Source organism: Tenrec ecaudatus, chromosome 7 (assembly GCF_050624435.1).
Source record: "Tenrec ecaudatus isolate mTenEca1 chromosome 7, mTenEca1.hap1, whole genome shotgun sequence".
In the NCBI taxonomy this organism is placed as follows: domain Eukaryota; kingdom Metazoa; phylum Chordata; class Mammalia; order Afrosoricida; family Tenrecidae; genus Tenrec; species Tenrec ecaudatus.
This window is the reverse complement of record NC_134536.1, coordinates 1,402,909-1,422,042: the sequence shown is the minus strand read 5'-3', so window position 1 is coordinate 1,422,042 and position 19,134 is coordinate 1,402,909. Positions and strand designations below refer to the sequence as shown.

Genomic DNA, 19,134 nt, shown 5'->3' with positions numbered 1-19,134 from the left:
GCGGACTGGAGAGGTGAAGCCTGGGAGCTGGACCCTGCAAGGGCGTGGTGGTTAGCTGGTGTGGGCCTGCACCGTGGTCGGTGATCTCAGTGCTCTGTGCACACACTGGTCTGAGGTTTGGATATTGAGCGGAACAACTCTCCCTTCTGACTCTGGACATGGGACGGCCTGTCCTCGGGACGCACTGTGTTCAGGCTTGGATCCATCTGTTCCTAGCTGACACCAGCACTTGGCAAGGGCAGGACCACATGAACATGAAAAGAGGCCTACCATGACCTTGAAGGCTAACCAGCCTCAACTGGGCTTGGGCACCGTCCAACGGAAGGCGCTGTGGTTGAGATCCTGGAGTCTCTGGCCACAGTGCAGAAGTCTATAATGAACACGCAGTGAGACTGCAAAGCCCGGGAAAACCAGTGTGCTGGTGTGACCTTCAGGGAGGGCCTTGACCTTAAGTGGCCCTGGGGCACTTGCTCAGAAGGCCTTGGGATGCAGATGTACTTGACTCAGCGAATCAACACCCACGCTAACAAAAGGAATCCTCAGAATCCGACTTTGAGGTTTGTGCTTAACTTCCTGCTCAGGCATCATCTGCCCGAATAGCTCCAACTGACTGTCCAGGACCAGGTGTCTGGTGGGCTACATCCCACTCCACTGTCCATAGAAAGCCAGGGTGAAAGGGGGGAACGGGGCATTGGCGATGCCTTCCGGAGGGAGGGCTGCAGACCCTGGCCCCAGCCTGACACACAGCGAGCGCCGGGCGAAGGTCACAGGACTTGAGCCGCGCTGGCTGCTCGTGATACAAGGACAGGCTGCAGCTTCCTTCGCCGCGCTCTCCCCATTGCTGAGCCCTGCGGTCGGCACGAGCAGTTGCGTTTTTGAAACTCACTTGCCTTCGTGTTTTCATTTTATTTCCAACATAGGAAACACTTTAATCCACTGGAAGTGTAGGCACCACCGATGAGCGTAGATCAGCAGGGAAGCGTGAGGGGGGAGAGTACTGTGCGCGATCCAAAAGCAGAGCCCAAAAATGCAGCCAACATCCAAGAAAGAATAGAAAACACATGTTCCTGGCATCCGGGCGCCCCCTCCGTGAGCCTGGATGTCCCATCCCCATCCCATGAGTGATTCATCATATTTGGTGAAAACCAAGGGCCCAACATGGGCCCCATCATCACCAGCACGCCCCTATCTGTACTGACTCCTCAAACCTAAAGCCCGAGCCAAGCTACGTTCCCTCAGCCCAGATGCCTGCTGCATAGTCCAAGAAGCGATTTAAAAAAAGCAAAACCAGAAGAGGGTTCCAGAAACGTCGAGATAAAACCCTTGCTCTGCGCGTCCTGTCTGCCTGTTCTTGGAGGGCTGCTACAAACCCCTGGGGTCTCGGTTATTCTTCTGTCTAGTGGGGCAGGGGGCCGGCTTCTCAGGGAAAGCAAGCCTTGAGGGGCCAGCGTGCCCTGCACTCTGCGAGCCCGTGTGGCTGCCCATGTGGTGCTATGGAGCCGTCTCTGGGCCCTGGCAGACCCCTGTCCATGGGGTCAGAGCAGGACCGTGCTCTGTGGCGTGAGCCAGGCTGTGGCCTTGCAGAGGCAGATCGACAGACCTCTCTTCCCAGATGCCCCTGGGTGACCTGGACCTGCGGCCTTTCCCATCAGGGTCAGAGCAGGTGTCCCTCCGGTGTCCCAGTGGGCTCCTAGCACTGGAAGTGTTCAGTCCATGAGGGAGGGAGGAACCGCTCAGTCATAGGACACGCACCTCAGAGCACGGCGTCCACGGACAGGCACCACCTGATGGAGACCACAGTCTGGGGAAGACCGTGAACGGGAACGTGCGGGCACAGCTATAGTGCCAGGCGGAGTGGGCAAGTACTGCCATCCAGTCACAGGAACCTCTCTGAAACCAGAAGCATCACAGCTGACACGGCTGCTTCCCATCCGGGTCTGTACTCTCCTGGGTGGGGGTCACATCTCTGACCTTTCCCCCGGGACTTCTGTGCTCTCAGTGAGCCTCCCAGCCATTCACCCAGGCAGGGGACCCTCAAGGGGCACAAGACATGCTCCTTTTCAGCAGTCTGTGACTTGGGGAATGGAAACTCAGCATGAAGGGGCATGGGTGGGGCAGGGGGCCGTGGGGTGAGGCTTCCTGACAAGAGCCTCACTGCCTTCCAAGAACCAGTGGGCCCGCGCCTGGAATAGGGAGGAATTCCTAGGCACGATGTTCTCAGCAAGGCCATTTTTTATTTCCTTAAGATGTCTTCTTGTCTTCTGAGGCCCTCTGGTCACCCTGTGTCCTTCCAAAAAATCTCTCAGGATAACCCCTTTGGAGTCACAACCACAAAGCCTCCATAGCCTTCTGAGCTGACCCCTCAGCCTAGAATCAAAGTGACCAGCAGACCACCAGCACTCCCCCCACCCCCCCACGCCCGGCAGCACCGCTCTGATGAGCCAGTTCTGAGGGACGCTCAGGGGAGCCTAAGACACGGAGAGCTAGTCTGCAAGCCCGCCCTGCCCCCCATCACAGAGCCCTGCAGAAGCGGCCTCACTTGTGTGGAAGTCATGTGTGGATGAGTGGACCCTCGTGAAAATACATTCTGAGAAACACACAGCCAACCCTGTCTCCTGCTTCAGAATCAGAAATGAAAACAATTCTCACTGACTTACCCCCCCCCCCCCATGAATGCTTTTGGTCCCGAGAAATTGACCTCTTTCTAAAGTATGGCCTAGTGTACGCGTGAGAGAGAGAGGGCGGGGGGGGGGGGAGAGAGAGAAGAAAGCCACAGCCCAAGGTGTTTCTGTCCGCTTGGAGGATGGGGGGGGGGGCAGATCTGCGTGGAGGATGATCTTCAAGATCTGATTTGCAGCTTATCAGCCTGTACTGAAGAGTCGGGGGCCCGCGGGCATGGGCAGTGTGCCCTGTTGCAGCAGTATGCACAGTCCCATCTCTACATAAACATGAGACAGATGGCCTCAAGGACCCCCCCCCCCGCTGCTCTGCAGTCAGGGGTCCCCTCCCTCACTCCACTGTCAATACTCGTTTTTCTAAGTAGCGATTTAGGATGGTTCCACACGTGGCCCCTGCCAGTGTGTGCCACGGCACAGTGACACAATAAAGACGTCTCTGAGATGATTCACGGTGGGGGTGGAGTGGTGTCCCACAGAGCCCATGCTGGTGCCCGTGATGGGGTCTGGTTTGGGAACAAGGGCTTTCAGTCAGGTGAACATGAGCACTGGAGCCAAGGAACGATGCCCGTAAAAATGACCAGCTAGGCTGGGGGAAGATGTCTCCTCAAGCCAGGGTATGCCGGGACCATGAGAGCGAGGGCCTGCCTTGGCGACTCGGGGTCGGGGAGTCCCACCCTGCAGGTACCCCAAATGAGGGAAGATGCATTTCTGTTCCTATAAGTCACCTAGTTTGGGGGGTTTCGCTCCTGCAGCTCCGTGATCTGAAGACATTTGTTTCATGGCTTGTTGAAAACCATCCCACAGTGTCCTGATGGAGAAGAGAACCCACCCCCAGCGGTGGTTGGGTGTCACAGCGGCTGGTGTGTTAGCTGCCCACAGGAAGGCTGGTGGTTGGAGACCCACGAGGAGGCTGTGGGATGGCAGGCCTGAGGCCTGCTTCTGAAAGGGTGAGGAAGGCAACTGGCTGGTGTCGATGGGATCTTCTAGTTGGGAATCCCCAATTCTCACCCTTGAGGACCCCCACCTATGCCATGCCATCAAGCGATGTCCATGCGCACTGACCGACAGGCCCACAGGGGAGGGCAGAGCTGCCCCCGTGGGTTTCTGAGGCTGTAACACCTCCCAGAGCAGACAGCCTCATTGCTCTCTGAAAAAGCGAATGATAGATTTGAACTGCTGACCAGACCTAGCAGCCAGCTTATTAAAAGTAACAAAACCTGGTCAAGAAACGAACTGTCAGGAGAAATGTAATGGAATCCCAGAAAGGAAAATAATTATTTTTTAAAAACCTGGCTATCCTTGTATGTTTATGATAATTCCACTTTTATATGCATAATTTAAAGGTCAATTTCGGGTATCAGAAGAGTGGAGTTAGCCTTTAATTCAAGTCACGAGAAATCAAGATTAAAATGAGAACTTTTATCCCACTAACCTCACACTCAGTGGAAAAATGGCTTAATTGGTGAGCCTCTGCACGACCCATTCTCATCACAGCACAGTCCTCCACAGAGCTGTCCCTGTGTAAAGCCTCAAACCCACGCCCCTACCAAATTATGCCGCCTCCCGCTGACTCTACCGGGCAGAGCAGGACTGCCCCAGGGGTTCCCAAGCACGCCACGGTCCTGGGAGCAGCCTCCTGTTGCTGCTCAGTGCAGCCTGGGGTTTTGAACGGACAGCCCCGAGGCCAACTGCCCAAGGGTCAGCCCGTGGCATCCAGGGCTCCTTGCCAACTGGAAGTGGGGGAGGGGGCAGAGCCCAAGTGGAGCTCACTTTCCCTGAAGGAAGGGCACACAATTCAGAGCTCAGATGAACCAGGCAAGCCCCTCCTACAAAGCCGGCCCCTGAGCACCCCGTGGACACTCTCGGGGTCCCAGGAGCTGGGGTCAGCTGCCTGGCATCTTCCTATCCACCAGGACCCCCCTGGGCCATTCTACCTCTGTGATACCCCCGGACCTACCGAGGGTGACCACTGGGAGGACCTGGCCACTGGTGGTGCTATGAGGGCCAGCCCATCCCAGATGGAGGGCTATAAGAAGGACTGAGAGAGGGCAGCCAGGAGTGGGCAGGAGAGTCCTGGCGCAAAGACAACATCCAGGGCACGGAGCTGGGAAAGCTCATCAGTTCTGAGGACCTGGGGGTCCCCACCACAGCTTTGGTGACCATGCACGGGCTGAGTGCCCACTTGACCTCAGCGGCCAGTGGGTGCTCCACCTCAAAGCTCAGCCCTGCTTCACTGAACACCAGCCCTGCCCACCCCCCCAAACACACCCCTACCACGAACATAAGGTTTCTCGGGGGCTTAGACTCTGACATCAGGGGCAACGTCTGTGCCCAAGGCTCCATGCCCCCGAGGACCCCGGGATTCTGAGCTCACATGGCTGCTGCTGGGGTGCAGAACAGCTGACTGGGCACCTATGTCCACCCTGGCTACCCAAGGCTGGCTCATACACTGCAGGGTGTGGGAGGGGGCCTTCCTTGCAAACACACCCTGCCCCAGGCTTCCCCAGTTAACAACCAGACAGAAGGGCCTGTGTGTGCTCTCCATAATAGGTCTGCGAACCTCACTGAGGGGGAGACCTCAGAGTGAGGGGCCGTGGCCGCATGTCTGCTTCAGTGGCCATAGCTCTGCCACACAAGGGAGCCCTGTTGGCTCCATGAATTCAGCAGGGGCTGCTAACGGAAAGGTCTCTGGTTCAAACCGACCAGCCGCTCTGTGGGACGAAAAGGAGGCCATCTGCTTCGCAAAGTCACAGCTTCAGAAACCCGGGAGGGGGAGTGGGGCGGCAGGGGGTGGTGGGTTGGAACCTCACCTCTGTCCCCTGGGGTGGCTCTGAATCAGACCCAACTTGAGGACAGTGGGTTGGCGCCTCGGTTGGCGCGGGGTCCTATTGGTTCCAGGATTTCTTATCATCGCTTACGACGCCCCGTGATCCCTTTCTAAGACACCGCTGGGTTTGGGCTGCATCTCCGCATGGAAGGCCAGTCCTCCTTGCTGGGCCAGCGGCCACGTCCAGCGAGAGGAGAAAGACCGGAAGTGGCGGGGAAGAGACAGACGGCAGTCGTGGGGGAGCTCCTCTTGCTGGGAGCAGCAGCCCAGTCCGAGCCTCGCGGCGCACTGGACAAATCTGCACAAGACCTCTTTGAAGGGTCCACGCTCAAAGACGTAACTTTGAGGATGGAGGCGTGTCCGGCCCTTGCATGTCAATGAAAGCTGGGCAGTGAAGGAGGTGGACGCAGGAACACTGGCTTGTCTGAACAATGGCAGAGGATGCAGAGAACGCCCACTGGGAGAGCAAAGCAAAGGGGGCAGTGAGCCCTTAGACACAGGCATGGGGATGCCTCCTCTTTTAGCTGCCTCCCTCTCTGGGAGAGACCAGTCCCGGAAAGACCGTCAGGGTGGTGGGGGAGCTTCAGTGGGAATCAGCAGGAGCCGGGGCTACAGTAGTAGCCCAGCCCTGCCTACACAGGTGACACAGGATGGGGCATCCGAAGTCTCCTTTGCACAACGTAATGCCCACCAGTGGGTGCCGATGGCACCGGGCTGCCTGGACTGCAGCATGGCTTACTGGCAGCCAGTGTGGCCTTGGGCACACTGCTCGGTTGGTGTGTGTCACATGGAGCCCCTGAGAGGACCCCGCTCATGGGGGTGCCACTCAGACCAAAGGGCCCATGCGTGCCAGTCCCTTTGGATTCTGGGAGCATGGAAGCAGGGCTTCACGTGACGTCCAATGAGCACAGAGCACAGCAAAGGCACCTCTCAGGGGGTGCCGGACTCTGACCGGGCAGCACACCTGCGTAGCAGCTCTCTGCTCCCAGCGCGAGAGCCTAGGCCATGCTCCATGCAGAATGCGAGGGCTGCACGCAGCCAGCAGGGCCCGGCAGACGCTCTGACCCTGTCCCCAGGGAGCAGTCAGGCACCCCTTCCCACCCCCCCACACACTGCCACAGTTAGAACCGGAGGACATGGGGACGTGGCCTGAAGGGTGTGGTGCACCCCTTGCCTCTGTGGACAAAACTCTGGTGCCACTCAGTGCCCCTTCCCCCCTGCCCAGAACCGTGGCGTGACCTACAAGCTCACAGCAGGCACACCCAGAACAAAACGCAGCAAGGAGGCAGACCCCAGCGTGCCATGGTCCCTGGTTATTTCACTCACAATCAAACCAGGGCTGAACAGAACCCGGACTGTCCCCATCCCCCAGTGGGCATGCCAAGGAGTAGCCAGCCTCTGGGTGACACACTCCTCAGCCACCAGGAAGAGCTGCTTCCAGCATCTGCTTGTGTGGCTGCCAGCTACAGGCCTCCGGGCACATGGCCTCACATAGGTGAAGGCCCTTGGCAGGCAGACACAGGCCCAGGGGGTCCCGGACAGAAAGGGGGTGTCCGACACTTTATTTTATGGGGCTCACTTAAAAACAATGATCTTACAGTTGTTGACATGATGGCAGGGGCTAGCGAGGGGGTGAGGAGGAGCTGGAGGGAAAGAAGGGGTGAGCAGTTGGGTCGCGGGCTCTGGCGGTGCAGGCTCCAGCTGGGATGCCTGCCACAGGTCGGCGCTGCAAAGCCCCAGCCCCTCCTCGGGAGGAAGACAGGGCTGTCTGCTCCCACAAACGTTTACAGCCAGGGAAACGGACGCAGGGCCGCCCCGAGCAGGGCAACTGGACTCAGTGGCCCTGGACTGGGTTTGGGGGATGGGCGGGAGGTGGCCATGGGCTGGGAGGCCAAGGACACTACCCTATTTAATGACTGTCCCTGTGCTGTGCCTGCACCGCCCACCCGCTGAGCCCACTGTGCCTGATGAGCCCACGGTCCCTAAGTTGCTCACCTGCTGAGCCCATGGTCCGTATGATCCTGCAAGAGGAGGCAGCCCACTCCCCCTGAACATGTGTCAGCAGCATGTGTGCAGGCTGACCTGGGTGGCTGTCATGGGGAGATGGAGTTACACTGGTCCCTGGCATGTGACCTCTCCCGGTCTCCCCATGGTCTGTCCCTGCCTAGCTTCCTGCCTGCTCCTGGTCAGCCTGTCCATGGCCACTAGCACAGTCTTGGCTCTGAAAGGATGCCACCAATTCTGCCCCGGTCCTCTTACTAACAGCACCTGTTGCCCCCAATCTTTCCTCTCACTACCATCAGGCCACTGCTGACTCAGCGACCGTGGTGGGTTTCTGAGACTATTAACTGTTGACAGATGTAGAAAGCTCCATCTTTCTCCCATGGAGATGCTTGTGTATTGAACTGGTGACCCTACGAGAGCCCCATAAACTCCCAGCAAGGCCTCATCCCTCTCGGCCCCATGGGGGTGGGGGTGAGGCAGAACTGGCTGGAGATTGGAGCAGAAGGCTGCTGTTGCACCCAGCTCCCCTGCCAGGCAGTCAGAGAAGCAGAGGCCGACAGCCCGACCTGGGCCAGAAAGGGGTGTTCCTCCACATTGGCCGCCAGGGCCTGGGACACACAGTGCACTCCTTCTCTGGTCTTGACTGGGGCGCTGCTGGGAGGCACACCCAGGGAATCCCATCACCTGGACCTCTCTCCCCGCCTGTGACACCTCAGATGCTCTCCCACGGACTGGAGCAGCTGCTCCCAGGCTTTAGGCCCGAGTGTGGGCAGACACGGCACTCCAGGTGACATCAGCACAGGCCATGCAGTCCCCAGGTCACGCTGCTGCTGTCATGGCGGCCTGATCCCATGCAGAGAGAGGAGGACAGTTTGTTCACTGAAGTTCCAGAAATCCATCTGGACAGGTGACAGCTATGTCGTGTGTGCCTGCACTGGGACCTTCCTCTGTTGGGGGAGGCCCACAGATGAGTGCTGGGCAGGGGCTTTGGGGTAACAAACAAATCCAAGCACTGACACCAGGCGGTCGAGAGGTCCCTCCCTGTTCCTGTGTGTGCGTGTGTAAAATGTCTGAGCGCACATGTGTGGGGTGTACTAGGTTTCTGCTTTTTAAATTTAAATGACAAGAAGAGCAAGAGACAGTCTAGGCACCCACTGCTCCTGCACCGAGGCCCGATGTTCAGATGCAACACTGAGAAGAAGCAAGCATGTCCAGCCCAGCCACTGGCAACCTGATCCCACCCGGCCGCTGTACTTGGCCTGGGCATGCACAGTGGGAAGGTCAGCGGCAAAGACACCTGGGGTCAGTCCGTGTCTGTGCAGGTTTCCTGGCCCTGAAGTTGCCCTTGCCTGGACGGCACCTCATGCCATGGTGGTCAGGCACCTCCTGCGTTGTTCTGACTCACGGGGACCCAGCGCCAACACCCTGCCTCCCACTGCTGAGACTGCACCCACTCTCCACCGCTGTGCCCACGAAGATGTCTGTGGGCCAAGGATGAAGTGAGCAGGGTCTTGATGGTAAACATACTGCTCCCTTGGTCCATCACAGAGTGTGTGCCGACCAGCACCTGCATGGCCAGCAGCTGGCTGCTGACCAGCTAGCCCACAGCCTGCTTTGGACCACTGAAAGCCAGCCCACGCACATGTGAACAGCTGATGCTAAGCATGGTTGCCTAAGACCCCTAACAAAAACGGCCCTGTGTCTGCTCTCCAACTTAGCGACTAGGGACCATGAGTCACTTATTTCAAAGGAGTGGCTTTCTGTGGGGCCTCAGTGGGCCCTACAAGACTGACATTCTATCTGCTGTCCAGGTGGCGGGGGCCCCACGCCCCTCCCAGGACTGACCACGGAACAGAGGCCTGCATGCTTGCGTCCCACCCACCCCCACTCAGTGGCCACCTCATGCCATGGCAGATATAACTGGGGGGCAGTGGTAATGTGTTGGGTTGTGATATACAAGGTTGGTGCTTCAAAGCCACCAGCTACTCCATAGGAGGAAGAGGAGGCTTTCTAATCCCCTAAAGAGTGACATTCTCAGATCCCTGTCCTATAGGGTGGCCATGTTATTATTGTTCTTAAGTGCCATTGGGACAATTGCGGCCCACTTGGACCTCAAGCAAAACAGAAGGAAACCCATGTGTCCCTGCACCGTCCTCCCGGTGGTTCCAGCGGTGCCCTGACAGACACCGTGGTTGCAGCCACAGTATCAGTCCATCTCTGGAGGGCCTTCCTCTTTGCCCCTGCCCCTCTCCTTGACAGGACAGGGTGTCCTTCCCCAGGGACTGCTCTTCCTGACCACATGCCAGGGTCTCCCTATGGCAGCATCAGCTCCACAGCAGTGATTCCAGTTTGGGGTTCGGAGAGAAGGGAGGGGCCTGGAGGGCTTGGGGCTCCCCAGAGGGGCGTCGGGCAGGCTGGACGCCAGGGGCATACCAGAGGCCTGCCTGGCCCCACCTGGCTTTATCTCTGAGAAGAAAGCCAGATCTCTCTTTGGCAGCCGGCTCCCAGCTGATCTTTCAGACCGGAGAGGTGATGGGCACGAGGCCCCGTGTGCACCGGCAGGGCTGGGTTGTCCAGGCCTGCACGGTCAGGCCGGGCTCTGCCTCTCCTTCCTGGGCCCCAGGGTGTGCCCCAGCCCTACGTGTGCTCTGAGCAGAGCAGTCACCTGGTAGGGTGCAGCCAGAGGGTGCGCACGTCTGTGAGCGCCTGCAGACGGCCTGCCTTTGTGCAGCCAGCACAATAGCATGACTGGCCACAGCACAGTCCACGCCCGGGACAGGGATGGTCCTCTGTGACCACAAGTCGGAAGGCGCCCAGGGCAAGAGCCCCTCTTGCCCTGCACATGACACGGAGACCAGCTGCTCACATACAGCGTGTCGGTGACTAGGTCAGGGTCAGGTTTGCAGAGACATCAGATGACCATCTGACTGACGGCGGGGCTACCGTGACATCCATCCAGAGGCTGGTGGAGCGAGTGAGCAATCGAGGGGACGCAGCCAAGTCACCTGGGGCACTTCCCGGGTGTAATGAATCACAGTGGCAGATGGAACACAGCCCGTGTGCCAGTTACCCTCCAGGTGAGGCCTGGCCTTGCCTGGCCCCCGGGGAGACCCAGGTGTACCTAGGCCCAGGCACTTACAGGAAGAGGCAAGAGCCCAGCCGCCCCTGGGTTATGAATGACTCCCCTGCCAAGTCTGCCTTCCAGTCCCATTACGATGTAAGTCAGCGGGTTAGGTAGGGCTCTCCTGGACCCTCCAGCTGATGTTTGTCTTAGAACCGCTGTGCCTGCCTGGGCATCACAGAGGGCCCTTAGTGTCTGCCGCAGGCACCCTGGATCGTGACGACAGCACCCTGCATCGTGACAGCTCTCGTCTTTGCTGCCCCCCCCAACACAGCCTCCATGGGTGATCATGAGCCCCAGGGCTCAGATTTCTGTCATCATAGGTTTGGCGGGGGCGGGGGGGGGGCGCTGGAGGGGCTCCCAGAAGATGAGGGAGAGGGAAATAAAGATGGTTTCAAAGCAGATCCCGCAACACCACACACTTGGAAGAGCCCGGTTTGTCAGTCAGAGAAGGCTCATCTGGGGTGGCTGAGCCCTCAGCTCCCTAGACTAGAAGGGAGCGTCTGCCCGGGGCGCAGAACCAGGAGTCAGGGCAGTTTTCACAGGACAATACACAAACCCGCCTTCTCCGTGGGACCCTCTCATGGCCACCTTGGTGGGATTCCAGTGAGGATCAGGACTGGCTGTCACGCCATGCTGCCCTGCTAAGTTTTGCGGTCGCCCTGCCTGGTTTTGATGGCCAACTGCGAAGACGATCCTGATCACCAAGTGGTCAGGACAGAATTGGTTCAGAAAAGAACCGGGAACCGGGGAGCCCCGAGGTTTGAGAAGGTGCGCGAATGTACAACACGTCTCATTTCATGGTAACAAGACCCTCCGACTAGAGCAAAGGTCACTCAGCCTGAGCCGTGGGAGCGGGGAAGATATCACCTAATTGGCCAAATCACAGCCCCTAACATCTTATCCCCAGCACCCCCGGTGGTGGCATAATGGTTACTCATGGGACTGATCACTGCTAGGTCGGCAGTTCAAACTCACTGACCATTGCATGGTAGGAAGAGGAAGGTTTCTATTCCCGTCAAGAGTTGCAGTCTCAGAAACCCAAAGGGGCAGTTCTGTTCTGATCCGTCCTACAGGGTCACTATGGGTCAGCATTGACTGGTTGACAAATCTGCAGGCTCCACCTGGACGCACAGACAACCTCCAGAAACTAACCAGCACCCGAGGGGAGAAATGAACATTCAAAACGGGAACCCCAGTCTTACCTCTCTACTTTCGGATGAGAGCAGCCCAATTCTGCACTCAAGCATCCCCAGGAGGATGTGCCCCTTCCCTTCCGTGGCTCCCGACATCAAGGGGAGGCACAGGGAAGGGTCCCCGCATAGGCCACCACAAGGACCCAAGACCACATCCACATGGGTGTCCAGGGAGGACCCATCCTTCCCATCCATGGGCATCTTCATAACTTGACTCCAGAGTCCCTCTGACTACTGGTCCCAACTCTGGAGCAGGAGGATCTCATGACTCATCTTGGGAAGCACCAGGAAAGGGGGTCCCCGTATCACGGAGGAGAACAAAACTAAACGGGAACCCCCACCTACGGAGAGTACAACCCCAATCAGTGTCTCAGGGGTCTAATTTGTCCCCTGAATGAAGGTTTGAGAGGCCCAAATCGAACACACCGCAGCTGAACTAGCATTTGCTATGGCCCCACATGCTTCACTGGAACCCCACCGCTGCTGGAGGGCTGTGCCAGCACCCCCCCACCCCCATGGTAAGAGTTAACACCACACCCCCACACCCCAGAGTAAAGGAAAGAAAAAAAATGGCCCATGTCACTAACATGATGCTGGAGAGACCACCGTGGGAGAGACCACCCACCCACCAGAACCAACCCCACGTCCAGCCTCCACCACCCAGATGGGGGTCTTTGCCAAGGGGCCCAGTCAGTGGTCCCAGCAGAGAGAATTTGGGGACTAAAGACCCAGAGACATCCTGTGGAATTTAGGCTGGCACCCAGCTGGAAGCAGGGCAAGCAGCCCTCCTGGGACGCATCAGGGGGGGAGAAAGGCCAGGCAACGTGGGCAGAAGCAAAGGGGCGGAGAGGGAAGAGCAAAGGAGCAGATGAGAAAGTGAGCAAGAGGACACAGGCCCTCTCAGAGCACAGGTGGCGACTCCACTATCTGAGAAGCCTCCGCAGACACTCGTGGTGGCTGTCCCCACACTTGGGGCCAGCGAAGAGCCATGGCTTCCATGACCCCCTGCCTGGGGGTGAACCTAGTGGGACCATGGCATGGTGTTCCACTCGGCCTCCTGCCTGCCTTCTCATCCCGAAAACGCCCACGTGCCTGTCCATGGGCGAGACCCTGCTTCCTTGGGGTCTGAGCACAGCTTTGGCTCTCTCTCTCTCTCTCTCTCTCTCTCATTTTCAGCCAGGCAACTCCAAAACCACACCACCATGTCTCTGGTTTTCACTTTCGGAATAATTTTTTTTCAGCCCACATGAAATTAGGAGTTATCAAAATACTCATTTAATCAGACTCTGAAACCTGGCCTCTTGTGGCCTGCAGTTAAATACCTAATCTATTAAGTGTCATTCGATCCCCAAGTGCAGCCCGTGACTGAGGCCAAGCCAGCCGGTCTTCCAGCGCCCAGTGCCCTCCAATCTGGAAACAAAAAGAGTTTCCCTGTCTTTTGCAAAGGGACTCAAGATCTATATTTAAATGCATGCATGTATTCCTGGCTGCTTCTCCCCCCACTGAGAACCCCTGCTGCAGACTCCCACCTGCATTGTTTTCTGTGCTCTTGGAATGCGGCATCTTTTAATGCAAAGATACAGAAATGTCACCTTTGACCTTCAGCCCAACATTCCACCAAGGACCCTAATCACATCTCCCACTACCCCCCCCCCCCCACCACCACCACCATGCCACCACCCTACATGTCTCCAGGCTCATTCTGATTCCCTACAAATCCATCTTCTCCCCAGTCGGAGCCAACCTTTGTGGCCTCGGGGACTGAGGGCCCTGCACAATCTTGTCAGGGTCTGAAGTGGCTTATGGCTTTATTTATGGTCTTGATTTCAAATCAACATTAAAGTGGTGCTTCCCAGTGTTTGGGTTTCTAGACGCCATGCGAATGTGTTTCTAGCTAGGAAGGTTTGGGCTGTGTTTGGTTTCCTCTCCACCCCCTTAACCACCTTCTTGCTCCCTCTTCCCACGAAGAAGGAACCAGAGGCAGCCCTCCTGGGGGGTCCACGTGCTCAGGGCATTTGCCACAGGAAAAACGCAACCATTCAGTCAGAAAGGCCCCTTTCTGCGAGAGTACCCCCACCCCCACTCCAGCATGGTGGGTACCCTTTGCAGCACAAAGACCCTGAGACTGGCAGGGCAGTTGTGTTCCTGCGGGGGGGCCACGAGCCCCGCTCCTGGAATCTCATCATCATAAAGGGCCCATGCTTGTGCCTGTTTTCAGTGTCCTCCCACTTTCTGTGCCACCTGGTCATGTCCCAACTCAGGACAACCCTCTGGGTGTGGAACAGACCGGGCTCCACTCGGACACTGAGACTGTGGCTTATGGGAGGGAGATAGCCAGGCCCATCCTCTGGGTGAGTCCAGGTCACCCATCTCCCAGGACGTCACCATTTCTTCTCTGACTTCACCTATCCACCTCTAGACAAGACCCAGGGTCACAGGGACAGCTCACCAGGGAAGCAGACATAGGGCTAGCCTCTGAAACACCCAAAGGACATGCAGAAAAAGGTGAAGACAACCCCCCTTCCAGAAGGGCAGAGCCTGCTCACGTCATTCAGCTACAGGAACCCTGGAGGTGTGTAGGAACTGCTACAAGGTCAGCAGTTCAAACCCACCGGCCAGTCCCTGGGAGAAAGATGAGGCTGTCTGCTCCCATGAAGATCTGCAGCCCCAGAAACCTCGTGGACCGGTTCTGCTCTGTCCCACAGGGTCCCAGTGAGGTAACTTGGTAGCAGTGGGTTGGGTGCGGTTCCCTTTCCTCCTACCTGGGGTACGAAGGCTGCAGTGTGAGCAAGACCTGAGAGGGTGGCCAACATGCCTAGAATTGCGAACACTCAGCCAGTGACCACTCAGAGACATCTGCTCATGGGGATCCCTTGGGTGTCACGAAGAACTGGGTTCCCCATGTGCCCGGAGAATTGGGGCACATGAGCCCCACGTGTGTTGGGGAGAACTAGGTTCTCTATGTGTCTGGAGAATGGGTCCCTGGGTTCTCAATGGCCTTATTTCCAAGGTGCCTCAGGGTGAACTTGCAGGTCAGCCTTTCTGCTGGCAGCAGAGCTTGTGAATCCCAGGAGCCGCAGCTGGCCCTCCAGGACAGGGACTCAGGGGAACTTTGTCCATCCATCATTGAAAAGAAGTATGAGACACATTTCAGCTCAGCACCTGCATTTTACATGTGGGTGAATGACCACCGGCTCCACTCTGCAGTCAACCTGCCGCCTCTGCCTCCAAGGCTTCTCAGAAAGGGGTGCTAGTGTCACCCCACTACTCCTAAAGAAAACCACAGGCACAGGAGGCTGGTTGGTCAGGCCAAATCCACAGGACTGTGCTCTGACAGCACTAGTGAGCTGCAGATCCACAGTGACTCACGTTGCCTCTACCTGGCCCCACAGCGCAGCCCTCCACAGCAAGAGAAGGAAGGAGTCATGCACTGGGAGCCAGGTGGAAGCTGGCCTGAGGGAGCAGTTACTTCTTCCCTGGAGAGACAGCGGGATCCCACCCAGACACGAACACTGCCCCCCTACTGCCTGGGACAAACACCCATGGCCTTTGAACAGCAGGGGCCCTACAGAGCCAGCAGAAGGTGCTAAGGGGAGCCGGTCCCAGAGACCGGCCTTGGTGGACAAAGATGAGCCTCTGAGACTTGTGGCAGCAGTTGGTCAGAGCAAAGGAAGGACTCTGGCCACGGCCACCTCTGAGCCGCAACCCTGTGCTGTGCATGCCATCCCCGGGGGGTGGTTGGTGACCCAGGAGAAACAGGCAGGGCACCGCACCTCCCCCTTGCTGATGTGCCCCCACACCCTGAGGAAGTGCCAGAGCACCCACACTGAAGCACACGTACATGGTACAGCGTGGACTCAAGCCACAGGACACCCCCCCCCATACACACACACACACACACACACGCGCGCATGCGATGCCATCCATGCTGACAAAAGACCCGACAGGAGCCAGGTTTCCAGAGGAAAACCCATGCTCAGTTTGAAAACTCTCACAGCACGCTGAAGCGACCTAACTGTGGCATCTCAGTTTCTGGGGGAGGAAACTGGAGGGTGGAGGTTGAAGCCTCAATGCATGGCAGCCCCCTCCTCACACAGGGTGGACTGAACTGCTCCGATCTATTAAAGAGGCGGATCCAGTCCTACAGAGAGACAGGCACCCTTTCAGAGAAAGCGAGAGATAGAGAGAGAAACTAGAGGGTGATTCGCATTGACACTTGCCACAGAAAGCCCAGCATGGGACACTGTCCCTGACGACTGACCATCAGTCGCTTGCAGGCCTGCTTCAAGGGCGCTGGGACCCAAAGGTTTCTGGATCTTCCAGATGGGGTGGAAGGGCAGGCTGGGAAAGAGGGAGTAAAGCCAGAATGCTTCATGGCTTCAACTTCTCCTGGATGCAGAAACAACCCAGCATTCTCTGTGCAAGTGTGGTTTGGGGGCAGGAGGCTTTCTCGGGCAGCCCAGGGAGAGGCCTGCTCAGCTAAGCTTTGCGGACTGGCTTCAGTGGAGGCCAGGTTTGGCGGTCCCTGGAAGCATGGCAGCCTAAGAAACTTTGGTGCGGTCATAGCCAAAGAAGGGGGAAGGCCCCCGAGCTGACCTTAACCGAGGAAGGGGGGCAGTGAGACCTGCGGAGCTCACTCATTCAACTTTTCCTTCTCAGACCCAAGAGGAGCCCTGGGGTGCAAAAGCCCAAGGGGTGGGGGAGATGGGAGCCTGCTGCTGCATCACCCCTCCTTGTGGGGTCATCTCCCCTCTCCTCACTGCAAGGCAGGCATGTGGATGTAGATGTGGGAGAGGGACGGCACACCACCGTGCACAAGGACCTGAGCAAGCTGTCCTGGTAACAGTTCACAGGGCAGCCTGTGGCTGTGTGTGTGTGTCTGTGGGTGCACGCACATGCACACTACAGATGTAGACACACGTGCACACGCGTGGTATCAAGGGCTGTAGTTGGCTTGGGAGATTGGGTGGGAGGGTGTGTTCCCAGGGCAGCCCTGAGCCAGTGCAGGCTCTGAGTCCCCAGCTCCCAGGGCTAATCTACAAGGCACTTGTGAGAAGAGGCAGGGCTGGCTGCAGCCAGGGAAGAATTTTCGGTATGAACAATGAGCTCGCCAGCTCCTTCCCCTCCAGTGATCCTCACAAAGCAGAGAGGGAGGAAGGAAAAGCGTCCCCCCAGGGCAGCCCCTCACTACCACCGGCCAGCTGTCTGGGATCTGTCCTGTGGCTTCCTCTGCCCAGGTGTGCGCCCCACCTGAGCACGACCGGTGGGGCGGACTCTCCAGGTCTGTCTGCAGAGCACACGAAGTACAGTGTGCAGGGGAGTGCCCCCCAGGCCAGCCTTGGCCAGAGGCTGGAGGACCAGGAAGCTATGCACACCAGAAGTCTAGCTGAGGCCAAGGGCCCCACTGGAGCCCCTGATGCTCTAGGTCCTGCAGGAGGCTGTGGGAAACACAAGGGTGTGCAGTCCCTGCGAGCAGAAAGGCCAGCCCCTTCTGCCACCTGGTCCCCAAGACCCTTTTAGGTTTAAATCACATCTGCTCCTCTGAGTTCTTGGGGGGAGGGAGCTGTGAGGGGCACGGATAACTTGAGGGCCAATGAGCAGTCCACTGAGGTCCAGCGCACCCTTCAGCCCAGGGCAGGCTCCACGGGGGTCAGGGAATGGTGGGTTGGTTCAACCCTCAGCCCCATGCCAGGGCAGTTCCCCAGCGCCCACGGCTGGGACCCCCTTGCAACCAGAGCCCTGCCCAGGAGACCCTGGACCCGCACCTAGCCCTCCTTTGGGGATACCGCTTCCCCATCTGAGGCCTGCCCTGGGCACCCCGCGTTCTCTCCGACCCTGGTCTGCGGGGCCTCGCGCCCCCATCAGAATCCGGTGCTGGAGACCCCGAGTCCCCACACCAGAGGCCTGCCCAGGGGACCCCGATCCCCGCGGAACTCCTGACGGGCGCCCGCCCCGCAGCAGCCCAGGCGCAGAGCTCAGCCCGAGCCGCCTCCGTGCAACCGCGCACCGGCCCACCTGCGCCGCGGGCCCCTTACCGTGAGCGCCGAGAACTTGTGTGCGGGCGCGCGCGGGAGTAGCTGGGGCAGCAGCAGCAGCAGCCCGCAGATCCGGGGCGCCAGCATCGCGCCCGCCGCCCGCCGAGCAGGGAGGGACGCCGGCCGCGGGCCCGAGCCGCCAGCGACCTCAGCGCCGGCCCCGCCCCGCCCCGCCCCGCCCCGCGCGCCCCTCCGCGGGACCGCCGCCCGCCAGCGCGCCCACGCCCGCCCACCGCCCGGCGCGACCCCAGCGCCGCCTCCCGGCCACGCGCGCGGGGTCCGAGCCGGCCGCCGACCAGGAGCTGCCCAGAGTCGTAGTGGGCCAGGTGGCCGCTCGGTGCCGGGGGCTCGGGCTGGAGGACTAACGCACCCAGGCGGGCAGGGGCGCAGCCAGCAGAGCCCTGCTGCACCTTGGGCACAAAAAACCAGGCAGCGGTGGGTTTTCAGGGCAAGGCACAGTGTAAGTCTGTCATAGGGGCTTGCCCTTTGCGCCTGGGGGTCCACGTGTCGCTCTTGCTGTACAGAGGGGGTGCGGGGACACACTGCTTAAGCTGGAGAGGCCTTCCTGTTCTTCATGGAAGGACACACTGGCATGGTGGCCCTGGCACCTGGGGATGTCCTGTAAACCCACCCTGGTCTGAGGACTGGCTCAGGCCCACTCCTTGGGGACTGCTCTAGGACCCTGACAAGCATTCTCTTTGCAGTAGAGCTCCCCTAGTGCCCCCCTCCCCTGTCCTAAGGTACCCCTGCCCCCCGCCCCCACCTCCCCACACACACACCCAGTGCAAGGCTGTGTCTCACAGAAATATGGAGAGCTCTGTCTTGTTTGGGGCCACGGGTCCGGCTTGAGCTGTGCACGCTTGCTTACTCCCGGAGTGAGTGCTTAACTCTCTGGGCCACCTAGGAACTTCAGAAGGAGTGGCATTGGGGACCATCATTAAAGCAAGGCCAGGGTTTTCAAACAAACCACCAAACCCTGCACACTACACAGCGGTCCCTGAGGGCCATGGCTGTGAGTGTCCCCCATGGCCCCTAAGCCCACCTGCAGGAAGGAGCTTTTTATGGAGAAGGAATGTCCGCTGCTGCTTGGTGCAAAGCATGACCTGCCAACTCGAGGTCCTGAACTTTCCGGCAGGACCCACCATTTCACCCCCATCTTCCTCCGGACAGTTGTCCCCAGCCCACAAGGGAGGGATAAAAGTCGGAAGAACAAGCCAGTCTCGGGCAGTACTCAGAAGTGACCTTGCTTGAGGTAAGGACAGACAACATGGCC

General features: G+C 58.7%; 1 protein-coding gene across 2 annotated transcripts in view; it reads right to left on the bottom strand.

The window, feature by feature from the left end:
• The window catches only part of SMOC2 (SPARC related modular calcium binding 2), a 106,718-nt gene extending 88,735 nt beyond the window's left edge, over nucleotides 1-17,983 (bottom strand). For both annotated transcript variants that reach the window (XM_075554259.1, XM_075554261.1), the window contains exon 1: nucleotides 17,862-17,983. In XM_075554259.1, coding sequence (XP_075410374.1) covers nucleotides 17,862-17,948 — 87 coding nt within the window. In that variant the 5' untranslated portion in view covers nucleotides 17,949-17,983. The remainder of the gene's footprint in view (nucleotides 1-17,861) is intronic.
• Nucleotides 17,984-19,134: the final 1,151 nt, after the last annotated feature.